Below are 21999 nucleotides of genomic sequence, written 5' to 3'. Positions count from 1 at the left end.
CAGTTCTGCAAAAGATCACATGTCAAAGTTCCCTGTGATTTCATTGCAAAGTAAATTGTACAGAGCATTTTGGTGTGCATGCATATCTCTTATTGTATGATGGATGTGCAAAGACTTGTTTCTGTATCCTCTGTGCTGCCAAATTTGCAGTTTAAATGCCTGTAATTGCATGTCAACAAGTAAATTCCTTGTCCATAAACACTAGAACATATTTTCCCATCACTGCACATTAAAGTTAATATGCCCAAAGGGTTATTCACAGTGATTAGCTGGGGATGAGGTTTTATTGTGTTTGCTGTTTTAAACAAATGATGATGGATGTGACCGACCCTCTCACGATGCAACAAACCCATAATCCACATGCAGCTGTATGTGGCCATAACCTTGAGCTTATTCTGTCCAGGGGGGCCAAATGAATGGGATGGATATAGCGGTGGTTCTCAATGTGGGGTCCGGGGACCACCAGGGGTCCTTTAGGGGGTTCCAGGATGTCCCCAGCAAACTGATGAATTGTTAAATTTCACCATTATTTCATTTACAAGAAGTTAACACAATTAGAGAATGTAGAAGAATGACTGTTTGATCATAGTTTCTCTGTTATCTCTCTACCTACAATACAGATAGTCATGGAATTCTGGACAAAATCATATCTAACAATAAAAATATTCTCAGATTTGGGTCCAAGAGACAAAATCTCATCAAATGGGGGTCTGTGGCTCTAATGTGGGGTCCTTGATATGAAAAAGGTTGAGAATCACTGGGATATAGTACATGACCACAGCCTCTCATGCCTTGCCAGGAACTGTTGGTGGCTTTCACCAATGCAAAAAAAAAAAATGAAATCACTCTAACCGCTAATTCAATCCTAAATCGTCAAATTGAAGTGCGCTCCTTCAAACGTAAGACCTCAAAGTGGAGAAGTCACGGATTTGCCAGTCGTCCGATTGCCTGGATTTTAGCATTAATTCTTAATTACTCGTAGTTGTAATTAAGATAGAAACATGGAGAATTTCAAAAGGGGGGGGGGGGGGGGGGGGGGTGCACAGTCATGACTTAAGCGGTACGAAGGCAATTATGGGAGAGAAACAGAGAGTTCGGTTCCAGTTGAGGCGTAAAGGGATTTGGGTGATTGAAGGCTGAGGAGGTACGACGTGTGCTTTGGGATTCAACGAGTGTGTATGAGGGGTTAGACAGTATTGTTCATTTTTTCCTGCTTTTACAAAGTCAACCTTTTTCCCCTAATCACAAGGAAATGAGTGTTTCTTTCTATTTTGAAACTTGATTGCTGGAGATGTCACGTTGTGTACTGAATTACTCCTACAGTCCATCTGAATTGTGTGTATTATATTATAGTGCGTGTTATGATTTAGTTACACTTCTTCTGGATGTAATCTAACGGCATACTTAAAGCAATATTCCACTTACTTTTAACATAACCAGAATTTATACCATATAACATAACCAGTTTTATCTTAACCAGAATATAAACTAATCTCCAAGATTAGATGCAGCTGGACGAGTTTGTAGCGTTCAGATTTTTACTTCCCATTCATTTGAAAGAGCCACGAAAATAACCAGAAAACTGACATTTAACACGTTTGTGAACAGATTCAACAACAGATCTCACATTTTAGACAATAAAACAGTCCTGGGTCCGTCATCATTTTGCATTTTTATTCTTGGTTTACACTAAAATTAGTATTTAAGAATAAAAGTAGATCTGGTCTCCCAAACAGGAACTATCTCTCCTAAATGGTATCCCTCCGCTATGTTCTCTTCTATCAATAAAAATGCTATTTGGTGAAATTATGTTCTAAAACATTGGACGCACAGTCAACTGAAAATCACAGTAGCGGGATGTGTTGTTGAATCTGTTCACAAATGTGTTAAATGACAGTTTTCAGTCTATTTTCATATAGTAAAAGTAAAAAGCTGAATGCTACAAACTCGTCCAGCTGCATCTGATCTTGGTGAGTAGTTTATATTCTGGTTTTCATGGCGGTCAAGTACCGAATAACCCCCATGTTGAAACTAAGTGGAATATTGCTTTAATTGTGAAATGTTATTTTCTGTGTGATGAATTGGGATGTATTTCAGATCTTGAACATGAACCCTTTGTCTTTCTCAGGATCACGACTACGGCCGCCTGCATGATGGACCTGCGCCGATATCCGCTGGATGAGCAGAACTGTACCTTGGAAATAGAAAGCTGTGAGTGCAAGTGTGAGTGTGTGAGTATGCATATGTGTGCGTGTGTGTGCATGGACAACCATAGTCCTAGTCCAAACTCTTGCCTTGAGCACCAAACATTCTGTAACGTCCTCCACCAACATTGAAAACCCGTGTAAATATAGCGCCAAAAATTAAAGTTTAGACCTAAATATCTTTCTGACATCAGTTCAAAACCAGAGCTGTTTTAATATGAATTTTCACCGTGCCGCAAGTGTGTATGTGCGTGCGTATGTGAGAAAGTGAGAGAGAGGTGACGTCACACTGAAGGTTTATCTCGAAGCCAGTGACACTGTACGCCTCGCGTTGATTGGCCCATTGTATTTTAATATGATTACTAATTAACACGCAGCTTAAGCGCGCAGACTTAATCAGCCACACTGGGGGTTGTTGGAATTTTCCATCTAGGTTTTAATAGCTTCACATGATCCCGCCTTTCCACGAACCTATTCCACCTATTGTCCTCGTCCGCACAGCAGTGACTTCAGGTAAGAAGAATACGCTTTCCTCAAAGTCTCTGCAGAAAAGACTCGGAGACGCTGAGGTCACGTAGCACTTTACGCCAACTAATGCAAACTGGCATTTCTTGTTCAATCAGACTTGGCCGGAGTGCCTCAGTTGAATAATAGATACTACCTGCATGCATAGTTAAATCAACCCCGCACAGTCGAGACACACACACACACACACACACTCAAGTATTGTGTGCCCTCTGGACGACTAGATTGTGATGAAACATCACGTTGTATTCACAGACACCATGGGAAATACCTGTGCATTCTTTTAGCTTAAACTGTAATTGCACTCATAATAAAAACAATAATATATTGGGAGATTAGTGTGTAATGAGTGAGTGTAATACTTGTTGTGTCGAGGTCACTCTTTGCATCACAGTGTGCTATTACTTATCCTCTTCATGGTTACCAGGGCCCAAGGCAGATCCAAGGTGTGTTTGGTCCCTGCTCGGTTTAGGACATTAAAGCCATTATTATGGGGGGCAGGGAATCCTTAAATTGAAGGCTTCAAGGCAATTTGAGTTTTTGTCCTGGTGCCCACTGGATTTACAGTAGTCTTTTCCTGAGGATCAACTGACCAAAAGTATAGGCTATCTGAAGAATGGTGACGTGCAATGTCTGCTCTCTGCAAGTCAACACTCTATGAACATTGGGAAAAAGGTGTCTTGTCTTCCTCTTAAAGGATAAGTTCGGCAATTTTGGTCCTATATATAATTTGTCTCTTACATACCTGTAGTACTTGGAGATATTTTGACAACCCCCTTTGGACTCATTGTTAGCAGCAAGAGGCAACAAAGCTCGCTGTTTCAACCAACAGTTGACTCTGGAGCCAGTATTCTCTGTGGGTCCAAGTACTACAGGTATGTAAGAGACAAATTATATATAGGTCCAAAATTGACGAACTTATCCTTTAACACAACCCCTTGGAAGAAGTTAATCTTAAAGCATTTCCAAAGCTAAATTACTGCTAGCTCTCACGATTATGATTGTGTACCTCACTATTCAAAGCGTATCCTCCTATTCACAAGTCATTCTCCACAGCTTGCTGGCTGATTTGATATCTGCGCGGTCTTCTCACACGTACATTAAATGGATGAGAAAAAATAAGGCAAAAACATGATGAAGTCCATCCAGTAATGAGAAGGAGCTAATTCCCTGAAATCCTGCAGCTCCCTTCAGATAAGATGGGGAACTGAGGGGAGGAAGACGAGCCCCGTCCAATTAAGTTGGTCTAATTACTGAAAGGGCAGCGAAGGCCTGTTTCATACTGGTTCAGGCTGTAGACATAGCTCAGAGACTAGCCAGAAAAAACAGTAAAGGGAATGCTTTACTGCTGTTCCAGTTCAGCCAATGGGAAAATGGAAGATGCTCTCAGACAACAGAGAAACTGTCCTACTCCAGATTATGATTTTCTGAGAAAGAATCTACCAATATTTCTTCCCTTTTTACACTTGGAGGATATTAGTCATGACATGGGATTTTATTATATTTAGTATTGGACCTATTTTCAAAAGGTTTCAACTACCAATGTCATGCTAGTTTTTGTTCCCTTTTGAGGACGGAGCCATGATTTGTTAGTGAATTTCAGCCGACAATCATAAGTCAACAAAAGTGGGTTGAATTCTATTCTATATATTTTTTTTCTTTTTTCTTTGAAACATGAAGACCCGGACCCCAATGCCATCCATGAGTGAACCTCACATTCCACATTCCACTCATGTTTTCTGACATTGAATCCATCCCACACCCTAAAATCCATTGAGATTCCATTGAAACCTGTTATCAGCTTTTGTTGGCTAAAAAGGCAGAATAAGTACAATTTTGAATGGTAATAAAACTGAGCAGCATAAGATATGACATGGTGATCAAATATTGTCAGCGACACAATTTAGCTTAAAGAGCATACTTACTTTTGCACACCCTATTTTTCATTTATTTTAATTTTATAGCTTCATAAAAATATATAAAATTTTCTCATTACTTGTAAGAGAAAACATTGTATTCAGACAGAAAAAAATTCATTCAGACAAAACATTTCAAATAATTTCATTTTAAAATCATTTTGAAGCCCAACAAATTGTGCAAAAATGTACAAACATTTTCACTATAAAGTCAAAACTCTTATATTGTGAAAAATGCATGGATCCTTGTCTCTGCTACCATTTGAGGCCATATGCGTTGTGTTTCCCTGCTCTCCCCAGACGGATACACCACCGATGACATCGAGTTCTACTGGCAGGGAGGAAGCTCGGTCACCGGGGTGGAGAACATCGAGCTACCACAGTTCTCCATCATAGACTACCAAACCCTCTCCAAGAAAGCTGTGTTTGCGACAGGTAGCGGTGTCTTACAGTGTCATTTGGCATATCCTTTTGACATTTTGAAGTTTAGTCATTTTTTTCCCGCAGGCTCTTGTCACAATGTAGGAGAAAGTTTCTAAATTGGGCCAGCTTGCTGCTAGTAGCCCTGGATGTGATTTTTTATTTTTATTTTTCACTGAAATGCCAATACAGAACATTTTTCAACTTAATATGACAAGTTCCTGGTTAAGAAAAAGAGACTAAAATTGAAAATGCCAAGGTATACCTTTAAGTAATTTAAGTTAATTTCAAATTTGCCTTACTTCATCATTATAGACTGTTAAACATCCATTTTTCAATTCTCAGAAATGTTAATCTACTGGTATATTGACTGAAGTGTACGGAAGAGGATTAGGGCCACATGTGAAAAATATATTTGAGATTTGAGTTTAAAGTCAGAATTCTGAGAATAAACTCAGAATTCTAATTTCAATCACAGAATGTCAGACTTCTGACTTTAAACTCAGAATTCTGACTTTAACCTCAGAACTCAAATACATTTTTCACATGTCGCCCCTAATCCTCTTCCGTAGAAGTGAGCTCAGTCATGACCAGTCGTCTTCAGCTGTCCAGTGCTTTGTGTTGCCTTTCACAGGCTCCTATCCGCGGTTGTCGCTGAGCTTCAAGCTAAAGAGGAACATCGGTTACTTCATTCTGCAAACCTACATGCCCTCCACCCTGATCACCATCCTGTCCTGGGTCTCCTTCTGGATCAACTATGATGCCTCGGCTGCCAGAGTGGCCTTGGGTCAGTGGCCTTTTAAATTCTTCAATCGGGGATATCAGTCTATTTTTTTGTTTGTTGGCTTGATCTTCATTGAATTAGGCAGCCGATTAAGGAAAAACATCTGTTTCCAATAATGGCCTGGCAAGCGTTAAAAGGCCTCTTGAGGAAGAGCAGGGGGCAATTTGAGAGCTAATATCTGAATGTGATTGTCCCCAATCAGCGTCTACTGTCATCTTTATATACCTTTATCTACTCACCCCCATCTTAAATAGAAAAAAAATACTTGGTTTGGAACACCAGGAAGTCCTCCTGAGCATGGCTTTGACACCCATGTTGACCTAACTGTTGAAAATTTCATTGAAAAACATCAATTTTTTAAGTGTCAAAATGAGAAAAAAAAGGCAAGAAGGTCCCTGGTTTGATTCCCAGCTCCGGTCCTTTCTGTGTGGAATTTGCGCGATCGCCCCATGTTCTCCTGGGTTTCCTTCCACAGTCAGCTGGACTGGAGACTCTAAATGACCCATAGGTAGGGATGTGAGTGTCTGTCTATCTGTACTGGAGACCTGTCCAGGGTGTCTCCCTGCCTTCCCTGTGACCCTGAATAGGAATAGGTGGGAATAGGACAATTATGCGAAAACCTACTGAAGTTAAAAACAACTGGAGTCAGTTCATTATGAGTTTACAATTACACAAATGTGGACTGTCTTGTTTTTTGGGGGGTTTTTTTGGTTCTTGAAGTGGAATTTTTAAAGCTTATACATTTTAGAAGATGATTCTGATGATGATTCTGCTTCTTGCAAACTCTCTGCGTCAGCCAACCAACATAATAGTGCTGTGTTTAAGGCTCATAGACCACATTGTTAAGCAATATTCCACTTAGTTTTAACATTGGGGTGATCTTGGTGAGTAGTTCTGGTTTTCATAGTGGTCAGGTGTCAAATAACCCCCATGTTAAAACGAAGTGGAATATTGCTTTATGTACAGTTCCGGGGGTGTTTGAGCAAAATGCCCAATTCACATTCCAGTCCCTATAGCCATCACATGCTTACGCATAGCTCTTTGGCACTTACTGTACACTCACCTCCAAATGCACATGCACACACAGCCTTCTAGGGGGAGTATTGACTTGTAAACATTGCCTGCCTTGACTGAATGTTCATTTGCACACACCCTCAGGGCAGAGTGTGTACCAACCAAACGCCCTCAAGGCAGAGTGAATTCCCCTTGATAGTGTTATGTAGCGCTCACCACTCTGGATGGGTACAGAGGATCGACATTATCACACACCTTCATACACCGACTGTAAAAAGTAATTCCCAAGAAATCCCCAAATCACAATTCACATATTAAAAAATAAAGAGTGGTAGTGGGACATTTTATTCTCAAAGGGCCCAATTCAGACTGTGTAAAGTTACATGGGTTTTACATGGATTGAGATCTGCATGTTTGAGTTGTTGGACTAATCGATGTGCACAGTGAGGATTTTGGCCGTGCCTCCATTTGTGCATGAGTTTATTCAAATCCTTGTTTCTTTGGTGCTCCCCATCAAAATGGTGGCAAATCGGGGCCATGGACTTTTCAACTTCTCATGTCTTTCTGCTGAAGCATTGCCTTTAAACACAGTACACCTTTGATTGTGTTTCGTTTAGAACAATAGTGCACAAAGATTGAATTGGCAACATGTCCTTGGGACATGAATTGGATAAAAACATGCTTTACAAAATCTTCTCTCGCAGCTTCTCCCAGCATGCATTGGGCAGAAGGCAAGGAAATACCCTGGACAGGTCTCCAGTCCATCACACGGCAGACAAACAGACAGACAAACACACACAGACAAACACACTCACGCTCACATTGGTACCTATGTGTAATTTAGAGTCTGGAGAACATGTCAACTCCACATAGAAAGGAATAGTTCACCCCAAAATGAAAATTCAGTCATTATCTGCTCACCCCATGTCAGTGGCAACTATTGAAGTTAATTGGGTCGTTTTTACAGCTCCAAAAAAAGCAGAAAATGTCCATCAGATTTCTCCAAACAGCTCATGCAGCATAATCCAGGTGCTTTATTGCCAAACGATTGCACTGTGGGTCCAAAAGTCAAATATTTACCTCATTATATCCTATAATATACAAGTAGAATCTTCTGCGAATAGTATAGTATAGAATAGTATAGTATATAGTAGTACATAGTACATTTGCTACAAAATGACTTAAGAAACATGGTGTGCCATTTTAAACATTTTGACCTCTCAAGGGAAAAAGCCTATTTCAAGGATTGGGTTAAAGTAGCCCAAACAGCCTCAAGATGTTGCTGCAGTTTATTTGTATTTACTTGCATCTTGAGTCTGAACATGACCCATTCAAAACCTTAGAAGAAATCTTGACCACCTCCTGTGTGTCAAGAAGCAGCAGGTCAGAGATGGGTTCTGATGAGATGGCTCCCTCCTTGGGTATATACAGTATGGATAGATGTGAAAAATAAACACTTAAAAGTTTGATTTTGTTGTTAAAATCAACTCTGAATGTCTCAGAACAGAAAACCGTCTTTGACCAGCTGCTTCTTGATGCACAGCATGTTGTCAGGCTTTGCTGAATGGGTCACGTTAGGACTCAAGATCCAAGTAAATCCACATTAATCGCAGCGACATCTTGAAGCCACTAGGGATATTGTGGTTAGATTAAGAGTACAGTCGGGCATGTAGTTGTAATGTCAAAGGTAAAACGCATCCTTGGATACTCTTACACTGCTACATATCATCAGTCTGTGATGTTCAATGCATTCCAGGAATTATTTTGTGAGGAAGTGTTGTGGTTTACTTTGTTGGTGAACACACTTTCCCTCAACCTGCTTTGTCTAGTTCTACTTCAGTTAGTGCATTCCTACATTTCCCAAAATGCCTTTCAACAACCCCCAGAGAACATGCCTGAACGTGTTGCATCCAGCTGTTGGTTTTACATGTAGGTGAAGAGAAGAATAATCATACATAGTCAATGTCGATGGATTTCTCCCTGTATGACTGTTGAACATTGGTGCAAAATGGCGGCTCTAGAAAGAAGCCCATTGTAGCTGCACTGGAAATGTCTCGACGTGACTTCACTTTATCTATGTCTGGCCGCTTATCCACAGGAATAAGAAAAATACACCATCAAACAACAAAATGGACCCAGGAATTCAAGGCACATCACCAACAGCTGTTTTTTTTAACAGTGTTATAGTGCTGTAGGTTGGAATTTTCTTTTAATGTTAGAGGTTATAGGTTAGGTCAGTGGAATGCCCTCACAAGTGTAGTAATGCCAACATGAGCGAGCTTGTGTGTATGCATGAACACACACACACCTCAGCGTCCTTGTGCTCCTCAATATGTGGCCTCGGCTTCAGGCAGCTCGTATCCTTTTTTACCAGCGGATGAGGCCTCTGATTCATGGTGTGCATCCCAAACTTGAGCGTGAGGTCAGAGCCTTCAATGAGCTGCATCAATTTCTCTCACATCTCTCCATACAAGTCATCTCCTCAAATGCAAACAAAGACATTTTTATAGTGTTTTAGACACACCCATATAGACCTTTTTCACAAACATGGCTGCCATACTTCCGCAGGGTATAGCTCGGTTCTCACCATTGCCAGCAATGTTAAAAAGCCAACTTTCTGTCGCCCATAACTCTGTCTGTTATCACTTATTTTGTGTTTCAACACAATGTATAACACAATACAGGTGTTGTCACAGACCTATCTTTCTGTTTCTGTTGTCAGACGACTGCGCAACTATAAAAAAAAGTGATTTGATCGAGGGTCACAAAATGCTAACTGGCTAACCAAGGCTAATGCTAATTTTTGTACTGTTAGCATTTTGTCATCCTCAATCACAGTTACTTGCGCAGTCGTCTGACAACAAAAACAGAAAGATATGTCAGTGACAACACCTGTATTATTATGCTGAAACACAAAATGACAAAAACCAGAGTTATGGGCTTTTTAACATTGCTGGCAATGGTGAGCTATACCCTGTGGAAGTACGGCCAGCCATGTAAAGGGCCTAGCATCTTTTGATGATATAGCCGTATAGAGCAAAATGGCTCATGTGGGTTCTGATGTGTGCTTTCATGGCATTTGCCAAACATTTAGCCCTTTGTTGCTGTCACGTTTAATGCTCAGTGTTTACGCTATGCAGTCCATCACACTTTACTGGGGAACAGTGATGGTGCGACGCCTGGGGTGGGCTTTACGCCACTGGAGCGTGTAACTCCACACTTCTTCTATAACAGTATATGGCATTCTTGGATAGAAGCGCAGAATATGATGTGTTGTTGTCCATGTGAAATTGAATATGCGTGACAGCATAAATGTGTGTGTGTTTTACTCTATGTAGTAACCTTGTTGTGAACCCCTCGTGCTTTCTGAATCGTATATACCACACGCCCTTGGGAAATGCATAGTTGCTGAGCTAAGACTCTTGACTGATCCTCACTGATATTAGGCAGAAAGCGCCTTGTCATAATGCAAAAGCCACCTTGGCAATTCCAGGCGTGGATAGGGGTCTCACCGCAGGGGAAGTGAGCACCTAATTTTGGAGTGCGCCCCTAATTTGAATTTTAAAACTACATTATAAAACAGTGTATTTCTCTCTCTCTCTCTCTCTCTCTCTCTCTCTCTCTCTCTCTCTCTCTCTCTCTCTCGCTCAAAAAACTCAGTTGGTTGCCTAGTTTGGTCATACTGCAGTCATAATCATGGTCATATGAAAGCTAGGCTCACATTATCATATCTCTAAGTCTCATGAGAAGCAGTGTGAGAGAAAGCTGAGTGGTGAAAAGAAAGAAAAATGACCAACCTTAGTCCAACTCTTATTCTGACTTTACAGCCGCACCTTGTGATAAGTTGGCAGGATTTTTACATAAAAATCATAAACTAAATGAGTCCATATGTACAGTAACCTATATTTTCACCATCTGGGCACCTTTGGAGGGCCATATTTGGTCTGTGTACCCCACTTTACGCAGCCCTGCTCTAACCACGTGGCCATCCTGCGGTCACAAAACCTTAGATGAAGCACAGATGTGGCACAGCGCTGAAGTCGGAGAGTGATCATTAGTCTCCATTCCGCAGCAAAGGCAATAGAGTGCATTAGCTATGAGCTAGCCCTCTGGAAGGAGCTGAATTATTGAGGCGAGAGAGGCATATCAAGTCAATGGCCCGTCCATTCCAGTGTTTATAATATCCATTAGTCTTCCATTACACGGGTCACATCTGTGTGTGAAGCAGAGGTGAGCAAGAGTGCACTACAGTTGCTTCTATCTATAGCTTGTATAACACATTAACACGTTAAATTTGTTTTAAAGGAAAAATGCACGTTTTATTCTACTACTTCAAGAACTATTGCTACTGGACCCTAGATCTGTTAACTTAATGATCAGTGTTTCGTTGTGTTGTTCTCTATGTGTGGTAGCAGTAATGGTACATTAAAGGGGCATTAAGTAATCTATGACCTGAGACCATAGCAATAGGGAAGGGGAGAGCCTACATAATCACTCCCCCCTGCTGGTGCCAGAAGTAAATCCCCAAGGTAAACTCCTCATAAACATTCATGTTGTCCACAGCTACTCTAGTTTTGTTCGGTACCGGTGCAGATTGTTTCTGGTTTATCCACTGGATAAACATACAATATGAAGAATAATAAATAAAAGACTATGATATTCTCCAAAAAAAACTATTTCTATTTCTAAAACAATTTCAGTCCTGAAACTAACATGTGCTATGTAGAGATTTCATTGAGACATAATGATATAAACCAATATCCACACAGCAGCCAGCTGTGTTGCTGTTTTCACCTCTTTTCTAAAGCTTGTTGTCAAATTATGGTCCTGAATGAAGCTCCTCCCGGGGCATCCAGTGTTTGCAGTGTTTGTCCTTTGCTGGCCTCTGTAGTGAAGTGGCTTTGCTATGAGTTTTACAAATGTGTTGCTGTTTCTGTCACCCTCTAGTGGTCAGACAATTTCACCGATCACTGCACTAGAGACAGAAGCACGCTATGTGATGACGCCTTAAAATGCCACAAAATTTGTTTGTTAGACATTGGCAATTGCTAAAGTCTGATATCATAAACTTACGTAACTTATATAACAACACTGTGATTCAATCTAAAATCTGTAAATTTATGTAAAAGCTAAATTACTGCTATTAGCTGTGATGAGTGTGGAAAGAAATGCCTATTGTTGGTTTGAATGGAGAATTTTGTTCTGGCTACTGCAACATCAAGTCTCACATAATAAAGTCAAATTTTCACAATCGAGACGAGTAAGCCAGCTAATTAGCAGAGATCGAACCAAAATGTCTAGTGAAGAACATAATATATTTACTTGAGAATGGAATGTGTTGTGATGCTGGTCACTCGCTCGTAGCACCGTCCTCCATCGGTGAACAGTTGAACATGGAACATACTGGAAAGTGAGTTTTGAAAGCCAGAAATCTCAGCACCTGGCCAAGTAATCGTTGAGTCATTGGTATTGGTCAACAACCCTAACAATCCCCCGCAGTTATATTATGGTCATTCATGCTATGGGACAGGAAAATCGTACTTATTGCACCTCTAAGAAGTAGTTCACATGGTGTTCCCTCTGCTATGCGGTTGTTAATGCTCAGGACTTTCTTCTAACTTTCCCCTCTTGTCTTTCCACTTCTTCCCTCTCTCTTCCCTTCCTTCAGGTATAACCACGGTGCTGACCATGACCACCATCAACACCCACCTGAGGGAGACCCTACCCAAGATCCCGTACGTCAAGGCCATCGACATTTACCTCATGGGCTGCTTCGTCTTCGTCTTCCTGGCCTTGCTGGAGTACGCCTTCGTCAACTACATCTTCTTCGGTCGAGGTCCTCACTTGCAGAAGAAGGTGGCGGAGAAGGCGGCTAAATCCAACAATGAGAATAAGAGCAGATTGGAAAGCAACAAAGTGCAGGTGGGACAGGGGCTTTATGGTACACTGCTATATATATATCTCAGTAATCTCCAACTCAACTTTTGTGTGGGAAGAAAATACAGATTCTGGTAAACAGAAGAAAGAGGAAGTACGAATAATACATTCTTCTGCAGCTGTGCATGATTTAAGTGTTGAATGTATTAATCTTTATTATTATATCTATAACCATGACAGTTAATGCATCACTTGGCTAAATGTAACCATAAACTGGAGACTCGTGTCTGCTGGAGATATCCTCAACCAATGTCCAATGTGATCTCAACAAGGGAATTGTTTTCTCTATAACGTCTGCCTTTCACGAATAAGAAAATAAAGGAAATTACATTTAGATTAGCATAGTACAGTGGTTCTCAATCATGTGTCACTGTGACCCATGAGTATACAGGTTTTAATTCCAACCAAACACTACAGCAGCAGCAGTGTTCCCCACAGGTTGACGGTGGTTGTTTAGGATGAATTACTTGTCTTTACCTACAGTGAGAGCGGTGTGTCCAGTGGAATCCAACTGGTGATCAGAGGCAATATGCAATGAATCTCTGCACTGCACTCATGTTAACTTTGAGTAGTGTGATTAAAAAGTATGTTTACAAATCCTGTTACTAACACATGCGAGTTTGGAGTAAATTGTGGAATTTTAAGTTTCACTTTCGTTTTCACAAAGGGAGACATGATGTGATGCGCACATTAGGCACATTATAGATTGATTTAGATCAATTTCTATACATTGACTAAGTTTTGATTTTGTGCCGATATTGTGGACTACAGTTGAGTCTATGTATGGGAAACACTGGCAGTTTTCACTGATTAATTAAGGCGTGTTAGTCAGTGAAATCCACTGCTGTAGTGGTTGGTTGGAATGGAACCTGCATCATCTTGGGTCATGATGGTACATGACTGAAAACCACTGGCATAACGCTAAGCACGCAGTGAAGCTGAGTGCGTTTAGAAATGTGCGGGTGATGTATTGACGTTTGCAGTCTGTTGGGGTTTCGCTGACATCTGACCACGTCTCTTCTCAGGTCGACGCTCACGGCAACATCCTCCTGACCAACCTAACCAATGAGATGAGCGGAGCGGATATGATGGGCGCTCTCAACGACCCCCGGGCCACCATGTTCTCCTACGACAGCGCCAGCATACAGTACCGCAAGCCGATGACCAGCCGAGACCTGTACGGCCGGCCGGCCATCGACCGCCCCATGGGCCACAAGAAGGGCCGCTTGAGGAGGAGGGCCTCGCAGCTCAAAGTCAAGATCCCCGACCTCACAGACGTCAATGCCATAGACAAGTGGTCTCGTGTCATCTTTCCCATCACGTTCACCTTCTTCAACCTGGTCTACTGGCTTTACTATGTCCACTAGGGCGGCGATAGCGAGCCTGCGTGGCAACACCGCTGCTAGCAATTTGTTTATCAAGCTAGCTAGGTCTTGTACAGTGAGGGCAATGGAAGGGCATTCTATTCAGCCCATTTGTATAAATTCTATCGCGGAATGAGAGGAGTCCTGGATGTCTTTTCAATGTAAATACAATTTAATATACAACATATAAATAAATATATATATATATATATATATATATATATATATAAAAGAGAAGTATAATTTAATAAATTCTCTCACTTTTTGCTGTACTCATCCATACAAAATAGAACTAGACAAAATTAATATGGAATTTAAGACACGGTTAAGGTATGGCATTTCTAAGTCTGAACTTTGTGCCAAATGGACTTTGGTGACTCCAACATTACTATAGGCAATGATCTTTCATTTATTGTATCTCCTTTTCTCACCTTATTTTATCTCACTTTTTGCATGTGAACTGAACACAACTTTTATTTGCTTATAAGGTTAAAAAAAAAACAACGAAGAGAAAAAAGCCCAGTGCAAAAACAGTGGGTATCTAAAACGGTTTTCACTTGGTTCAAACTGATCTTGCGATTGAAGCAGTTTCTGCCGAATGAAACCTCATCTGGTGACTTAACGGGAAGACATCTGGTTGAATTCCATCCTAATATGGTAGTCCTCATTTGGTTCAGCTCAATGCTATGACTAAGTTTATTCTTGTGGAGGTGGGCAGTTGTTCATTGTGTTCAAACCCTCCTCTGACAGTCTTCTATATGCTGAAGAACAGCTTACACTGCTCTTCATAAATGACATGATTTTGTTCGGATTACGCTGAGTGCATGTGCATTTACCTGCTTTCTGCACTGTAAAACAAAGTCTGTTTTCTTTCCTTTCTGTAAAAAGCTTTGCAGGGCTCTGTTGAGCCTCCCTGTATTATAATCATTATACTGTATGCTTTCGAACAATCATTGCATTTAAGGTAAGTACAGGACAGATGTTAATTGGATCTCGACAAATCTCACAAAAACGAAATTTCTTCTAAATTTGTATCTACAATATTCTCACAGCGTCTGTGAGCATGTAAAATGTAATTTTCTTTAAAAGAAATCAGGTAAAGAATGACCTATGATGTCACCATGCTTTCGAAAACCACATTTAAAATTTCAAGCCCTGATAATACACGCTGTGGGTGTTGAAACTTTTGGTGCAGCTTAAAGTGAGAGAGCGGGCATCCTTGTGAAACAGGCCGAAATTATAGAAACTATTGCAGAATCGGTGTCGGATAAATGAAGTTATATGAAACTGTTGCAAGGAGGCATCTGTTAGCATTACATAGAGCTTCGCTGACCTGATTGAGTTTATAAAAGAGCGGTTGGCAAGATATGGAAGGAGGTCAGTTTCCCCTTCTTTCACTGCTTCACTGATTTTATCTTGTTTCCAGACCTATCAAGCTTATTTTGTGATATTTTTTGTCAAATTATCTCACTGCACTGGCAGATCATCTTGCTGGTTTCAATACATTTCACTTGATACATGCCAAAATGACTTCTTTCAAGAAATCATCATAAAACGATGAAGAAAATCTTGTAACAATAAAATTTCTCCAAGACAATTTCACTTTTACCAAGTAAATGTCCTGAAACAAGTTACATTATCCTGAAAAAAAAAAGTCAAATTTGTTGAAACCGGTAAAATTATCTGCAGTGCAGTAAGACGATTTCACACAAAAAATCCTAAAATCATATATAAAGTCTGGATACAGGATAAAATAACAAGTCTGTCAGTTTTTGCAGTGTTGGATTTCAATAGATTGCCTTTCTACTACCTATTATTAATGCTTATGTTGTCAAGCCTGGTGATCAATTATAAGTCCCACGCTATAATTTTCACCGGCTCTAACTCTAACTTCCCTAACTGTTAAAACAGCCGTCTCTAATATATTATTTTATCAAGACAAATAAGTAGTGAGGACAGCTGGAGTAGTAAAGCTGTAATTTTGCCAAGGCAAAAGAGCAACAATTAGCGTCACAATAGGTGTATGTACTTTCTGCTAGTTAGGTCTGTAGCTGGAAGGAAAGGGGAAAAGCCTTTGAACAGTTCTGAGAAACCAAAGTGTAGTGAGCTTGCTTTTCTGCATGGGACAACTAAATGAAGAGGAAGGGGTGGCACGCCTACATACTGGCTGATTACAGTGTAAGAGAGGTAGAAGCATAATTCATGTATATTGACAGAGAGACAATCCCATTGCTTTCCCATTGCATACTATCATAATCTGTGACAGTCCATGATTGTCCATTTCTAATATTATCTGATGAGAACATTTTTCTCCCTTTAGGAACATCGACATCTATTTGCCAAATGCAGTGTGGATTTTCTGGATTGGACTTTGTTTGTGTGTGTATGCAATGGGATATCAGTATGATCGACAGTTGAGTTCTGCTCTTGCCAACAGGGCTTAAAATGCCTACATGTCCTCCAAGTGTGTATAATGATGTCATATTGCTGTCTTAAACCAGTGATTCTCAACCTTTTTCATATCAAGGACCCCAAATTTACTCCACATTAGAGCCACAGATGATGAGATTTTGTCTCTTGGACCCAAATCTGAGAATATTTTTATTGTTAGATATGATTTTGTCCTGAATTCCATGACTATCTGTATTATAAGTAGAGAGATAACAGTGAAACTAAGACCAAAATAGCAATTCTTCTACATTCTCTAATTGTGTTGTGTAATGAAATAATGGTGAGATTAACCAATTTGCTGGGGACCCCCTGGAAGCCCCTCAAGGACCCCTGGTAGTCTCCGGACCCCGCGTTGAGAACCACTGTCTTAAACTATGAGCACAACTATGACATTCATTACAGTCACTTTATGGCCGGATATGCCACAAATATGGCCACCAGCACAGGTGGTACCCAAATTATTACCAGTATTTTCAATCATGAAGAAACCGAATTATATATGCAATGTGATTGTGTAAAGTACCTGATTTTCTCTTCCTCTATGATTCTCCAATGGATGCCAAAAATGTTGTGGTGTAGTAATAGTGGCTTGATGCCAAGTACGAATATGGACCGCCTGTGTTATCAGGGCTTAACCAAAAAAAAAAAAAAAAGCAAAAAAAAAAAAAAAAGCATAACCAGATAGGCTTCTACAGGACACAATAGTAGCAGTGTGCTCTTTCCTCATGGCTGAATATTGTGCCTTTAACAAGAATCTCAATATTTTCACAGGGTTTAACTTAACTTATATCTAGTGAGTAGAATTTAAAACAAATCGACTTGTACTTTTTTAGACGACGAAGAAAAAAGAAGAACAAGAAACATAACAGCGGCGGACTCTTGAGATCTTTTCCGAGGCTCTAAAAGTAAAGTATCATATCTAAGAGTAGATTGTAGTAAGACATTCCAGCATTACGATGACAATCTTTGAATTTAATGCTGAAAAAATCTCCTGCGAGATTGGTTTCCACGCTGTCGGCGTTGCCGTTTACGGGCAGAGCGGAGCAGGACGGACGGACAGGTGAAAAAAAAAAACAAACAAAAAAAAAACGGCTTGGCTTTCTTCACAACAAAAGACTCCCAAAGCAGATGGGACACGTTTTCTTCGGACAGAGGAGCAAATGGAAGCCCTGAACAACTGGTTTCCCCTGAAGGCTCTGGAGGGGAGAGGACATGTGCTGAACTCTATTGTGTAAAATTACTGTACAATTTTTCTCTCATGCTCTATATGTGCTCTCATGTATAATGGGGTGTGTGTGTGTGTATGTGTGTGTGTCTTTCTGCTTGGGGATGTCTGCAAGCAAACGTGAGAGACTATGCGTGAATGGACGCGCGAATGTGTATGTGGGCCGCGAATGGGAGCATATGTACGCGTGTAAGAGGGAGAGGACACAAAAATACAAATTCTTTGTTTGAAATTGTAAGGACTTCAAAGAATAGAATTCAAATAAAATTACTGACATCTCTACCAACTGGGCACAGCGATGTGCATCTCATTTGAATGAACAGTTGACAAAATATTTCCTCACTGCTCATATCTGGGCCGGTCAAGAGTGGAGATACGGATCCTTGGTTTGCCAACACTCCTTCACTGAAAGGACCCAGCCTAGAATAATTATGGTTTCAACATTTACCAGCACACAGGATCTGATGGCACTATCCCTGGTCTCTGTCTCTATTTTTGGAGAGCCATGTATGCATGTAGAAATCTCAGAGGTGGGTGACAGCTGATATGTCATTAGGGTTATCAAGTGGGTTTCTTCCCATCACAGATGTTCCATTGAATTAGAGCCATGATGAGCAACAGGAGGTCCTGGCGTTCCAGAAGAGACAAATTATATATAGGTCCAAAATCACCAAACTTATCCTTTAAAAAGGATGTGTCATTTTCAATCCATGCATGAGTTTGGATCAGCACACCTTGTCATAATTTTAAGCACAACACATTAATAACAACAGTATGTTACATCAACACAATGCTAACATCTTGCTGTTATTGTGTGAATATCTCAGTATCTCCAAAATGTCAACTTTTGAGGAATTAAGAGAAACAGCCTTGTTTTTAGTTTGTCCACCATGCATTTTTTAGTTTATCCAATGGGTTTGGAATGGGTTTCATAAGACCAAGGATTGTAGGACTTTTGAAGGATTTGCTTCAATTAAAGTTAAAACATAAGAATAAACCAAAATTGGGACCCAACAATGGCAATATGTCGTACAGTGACACAAGATGTGTCACCGTTTTTCTGCAACTTCATCCTTGCATAACCTCATAACATATCAAATATTCATGTTTACTGTTCAAAACTCACATCATGAAACAGATGTCACATCAGATTTACAGATGGAGGTAACTTAGCGAAATATGCACAGCAAGTGTTGAGTGTTAAGTATTGATTGGACTCATAAACACTGGCAGTCTTGATTTTAACACTTTCAGAGTTAAATGTGCATTTACAATTTTACTGGTGCAGAATATGCATATGTGCACTGTTAGCTATCACCTTGTCACTTTTACAGATAGAGGTAAGGTATATGGAGAAAAGTCTGGATGTGCAAATGTGCATCGTTAGTATTCACACTTGCTGGAAGTAGCATACATACAGAGATGTGTCCAGAAATAAGCATCAGCTCATATACAGATATGTACAGGATTTTGTACCCATCACATGCATAGATGCAGATCATAATTGTGCAAATGGGCCAGATGTACAGAGTATTCCAGGGCATAGTAACAAAGAAAAACACTCCAGAGCAGTTCATAGAGGCGGTGCAGTGTGACCAGGCATCAGCACCCTCCTACTTGACTGACACTGGGGCTGTAGAGGCAGGAAGCATTGTGTAACCAGATGGCAGCTGGCACGAATGAGTGCTTGAAGTGCTCTTTGGTTCACCTTGGGGGGCATGAGTGAGAGGCTAAAGGTGCTCTGCAGCTGCGTCAGCTCATTGGAGAGAGAGTGGGCTATTTGTTCAGTTTGGACCTCATCCTCCCATCTGCCACTTCCTCCAGCCTTTTTTTTTTACCAGTTTGTTGGCGTCCCCCACCTTGATGTTACCTCCCCAGCACATAACAGCAAAGAACAGTGTGCTGGCCACCACTGATTGTGGTAGGAGATTGTGGAGTCGTCTGTTATATTGAATGACCTGAGCCTCAAGACCCAAGACCCAAGATGTGCCCATATGTGCCCATAAGTGTCAACCGTCCCTTTGGCCTATTGTTATTGTTGAGACCTATTATTGTTGAGACCAAAGTGTATACAAGGTAGCGTAAATGAGTCTAGTTTTGATAGCGTTGAGATTGGGTGTCGAGAGGGGCGGTTCTGGGATGCCCGGACTTCCTCAGAACTTGGACATGAAGTTGTCCCTTTCTGAGATGTTCAACGTGGGTTTTAACAACAAAGTAGAACTTTTAATGTCTATTTTTAACATCTGTTTTGTATATACTCAAGGAGGAAACCAGCGCATCAGACTGCTGCACAATCTATGGTCAAGATTTCTTCCAAGGTTAGGAATGAGTTGGGTTCAAACTCAAGACGCAAGTAAATACAAATGAATGACGGTAACTTCTTGAGGCAGTTCGGGCAAACTCGAGTATAGGTTGAAGGTTGACAGGTTGGTGCCGGACCGAAACCTGCCCAGGTCATTGAAAGTTCCCACTGCATGTGTTGTACCCTCAGTCCTGATTGGCTGTTGTGAGTTCAGCTGGGAGGGGCCTGTTACTCAGGCTTCGAGGTCATCTCTCCGGACACTTGGCAGAATTATCCACAAAATCAAATTCCAACAAATGAGTCTACCTTAGAGCCGAGTGCAAAATGATTCTGCCTCTTCCTGGTTGTACGCTGATGACTTGAAGGGCCATTGTCCTTATAGAGCTCCAAGGTCTAATGTGAAACTGTGGTGACGGGAGGAGAATGCCATTAGCCCAGTTAGCATGGCTGTGTCTGTCAGCGGTTGTGCTCATTCTCATCATTAATGTGAAGCTCTGGAGTGAAGAGGAATGCCATTAGCACATTTACCATGGCTGTGTCTGTCGGCCGTCGTGCCCATTCTCATTATTAATCAGACAGCCGGCCGTCTAATCGACTGGAAGGCCACAGCCGGGACGCGCACGTCACCTTGACTTACTCGTGTACTAACAGAGTGCACAATGACTTATGGGCCTTCATTTGGCTTTAATTGTCTCTGTAACTGTGTGTGTGAAAGACAGAGAGAGAGAGGGAATGTTTTCTTGACCTCTATTTCCCCTTTAATCTTAAGTAAACATATGGCTGCCCCTGCTGGTCACCTTGGTGAAAACATCTCTTTTGATATGTTGATTGTGGTAGAGGTGCTTCCATTTAACTCATTCAGTAAATCAATAATCCATACTACTATGGCCAACCTCAGAATTCTCCCCAGCCATATTTCAGGCGCTCAACAGGTTTATGGTTATGGCTTGTGCAGGTTTTAAATTTGCCAGGATTGATTAAAATATTTGATTAGGGTTGTTTAAAACATTTTTAATTAGTTTGAGAATCTATTTTTAAAATGATCACATTTTTGAAAAATGTGTTTTTCACATTTCCTACCTAAGGAAGGACTACCTTACGAACTTGAATGCATTTTTTTTTTAAAACATCATTGTTCTTATTCTGAGACACATGTGAAAACAAATTGATGAGTTTGATTTTCAGCATCTTGGACTGCCGCTTGTGTTGGTTGATACACTTCCAAGCCAGTTGGGGGATATTGGAGCCTACAAAAAATTCCCACATCCTACTTGGAATTATCAGTAGGAGGGTGACATGAACGCAGCATTAGAAAGGCAGACAGAATATTTGCTATTATGTTTATTTAAAAGTTTTGTGTAGTGGGAAGGTGGGGCATTCCCATATTAAGCATTCCATCAAACCATCCATTTTTGGCAGCGTCCATTTTTTGGCCTACCAGTTTCTACATAACCAGCCAAAAGCAGCGCTCCTTTGAACTCCAACTGAATGGTTCAGAGAGCTTGTGTGATGAAACCTTACATTCACTTTCCCAGGCCCAAATAGTACTTTTAAAACCCAATGCGAAACAGGCAAGAAATTATTTAACGCAGCCTTTCTCTGTTACGTAACTCATTAAAACATTAATGTGTTGTTGTTGCTCTGCCATGCTAGTCATACTGAGCCAGATGTGATGAAACTGGGGAAAAAGTGACTTCCTATCACCCCACCAAGGAATAGAAGAATAAAACACTGTAGTCAGTGGTGTGTCATGGTAACACACATCATAATGGCACAATACAAAGCTGAGGCAAAAATCACTATAATGTGCTGTATCTTACCACTACTTCTACGCTAATCACATGACATGGTATGGCT

General features: G+C 40.7%; 1 protein-coding gene across 2 annotated transcripts in view; it reads left to right on the top strand.

Annotated features, from left to right (window-relative positions):
* gabrb1 (gamma-aminobutyric acid type A receptor subunit beta1) overlaps nucleotides 1-14167 on the top strand; it is a 61131-nt gene extending 46964 nt beyond the window's left edge. Inside the window, exons 5-9 of one of the 2 annotated variants that reach the window (XM_071927378.1) lie at nucleotides 2129-2211; nucleotides 4946-5080; nucleotides 5700-5852; nucleotides 12532-12785; nucleotides 13826-14167. In XM_071927378.1, the coding sequence (XP_071783479.1) occupies nucleotides 2129-2211; nucleotides 4946-5080; nucleotides 5700-5852; nucleotides 12532-12785; nucleotides 13826-14167 (967 nt within the window). The remainder of the gene's footprint in view (nucleotides 1-2128; nucleotides 2212-4945; nucleotides 5081-5699; nucleotides 5853-12531; nucleotides 12786-13825) is intronic. The other variant, XM_071927379.1, reaches the window with a different exon arrangement.
* Nucleotides 14168-21999: the final 7832 nt, after the last annotated feature.

The sequence above is a fragment of the Centroberyx gerrardi genome, chromosome 17, assembly GCF_048128805.1.
Source record: "Centroberyx gerrardi isolate f3 chromosome 17, fCenGer3.hap1.cur.20231027, whole genome shotgun sequence".
Taxonomy (NCBI): Eukaryota; Metazoa; Chordata; class Actinopteri; order Beryciformes; family Berycidae; genus Centroberyx; species Centroberyx gerrardi.
Note: the sequence above shows the minus strand (reverse complement) of the source record. Positions and strands in the feature narration are given on the sequence as shown.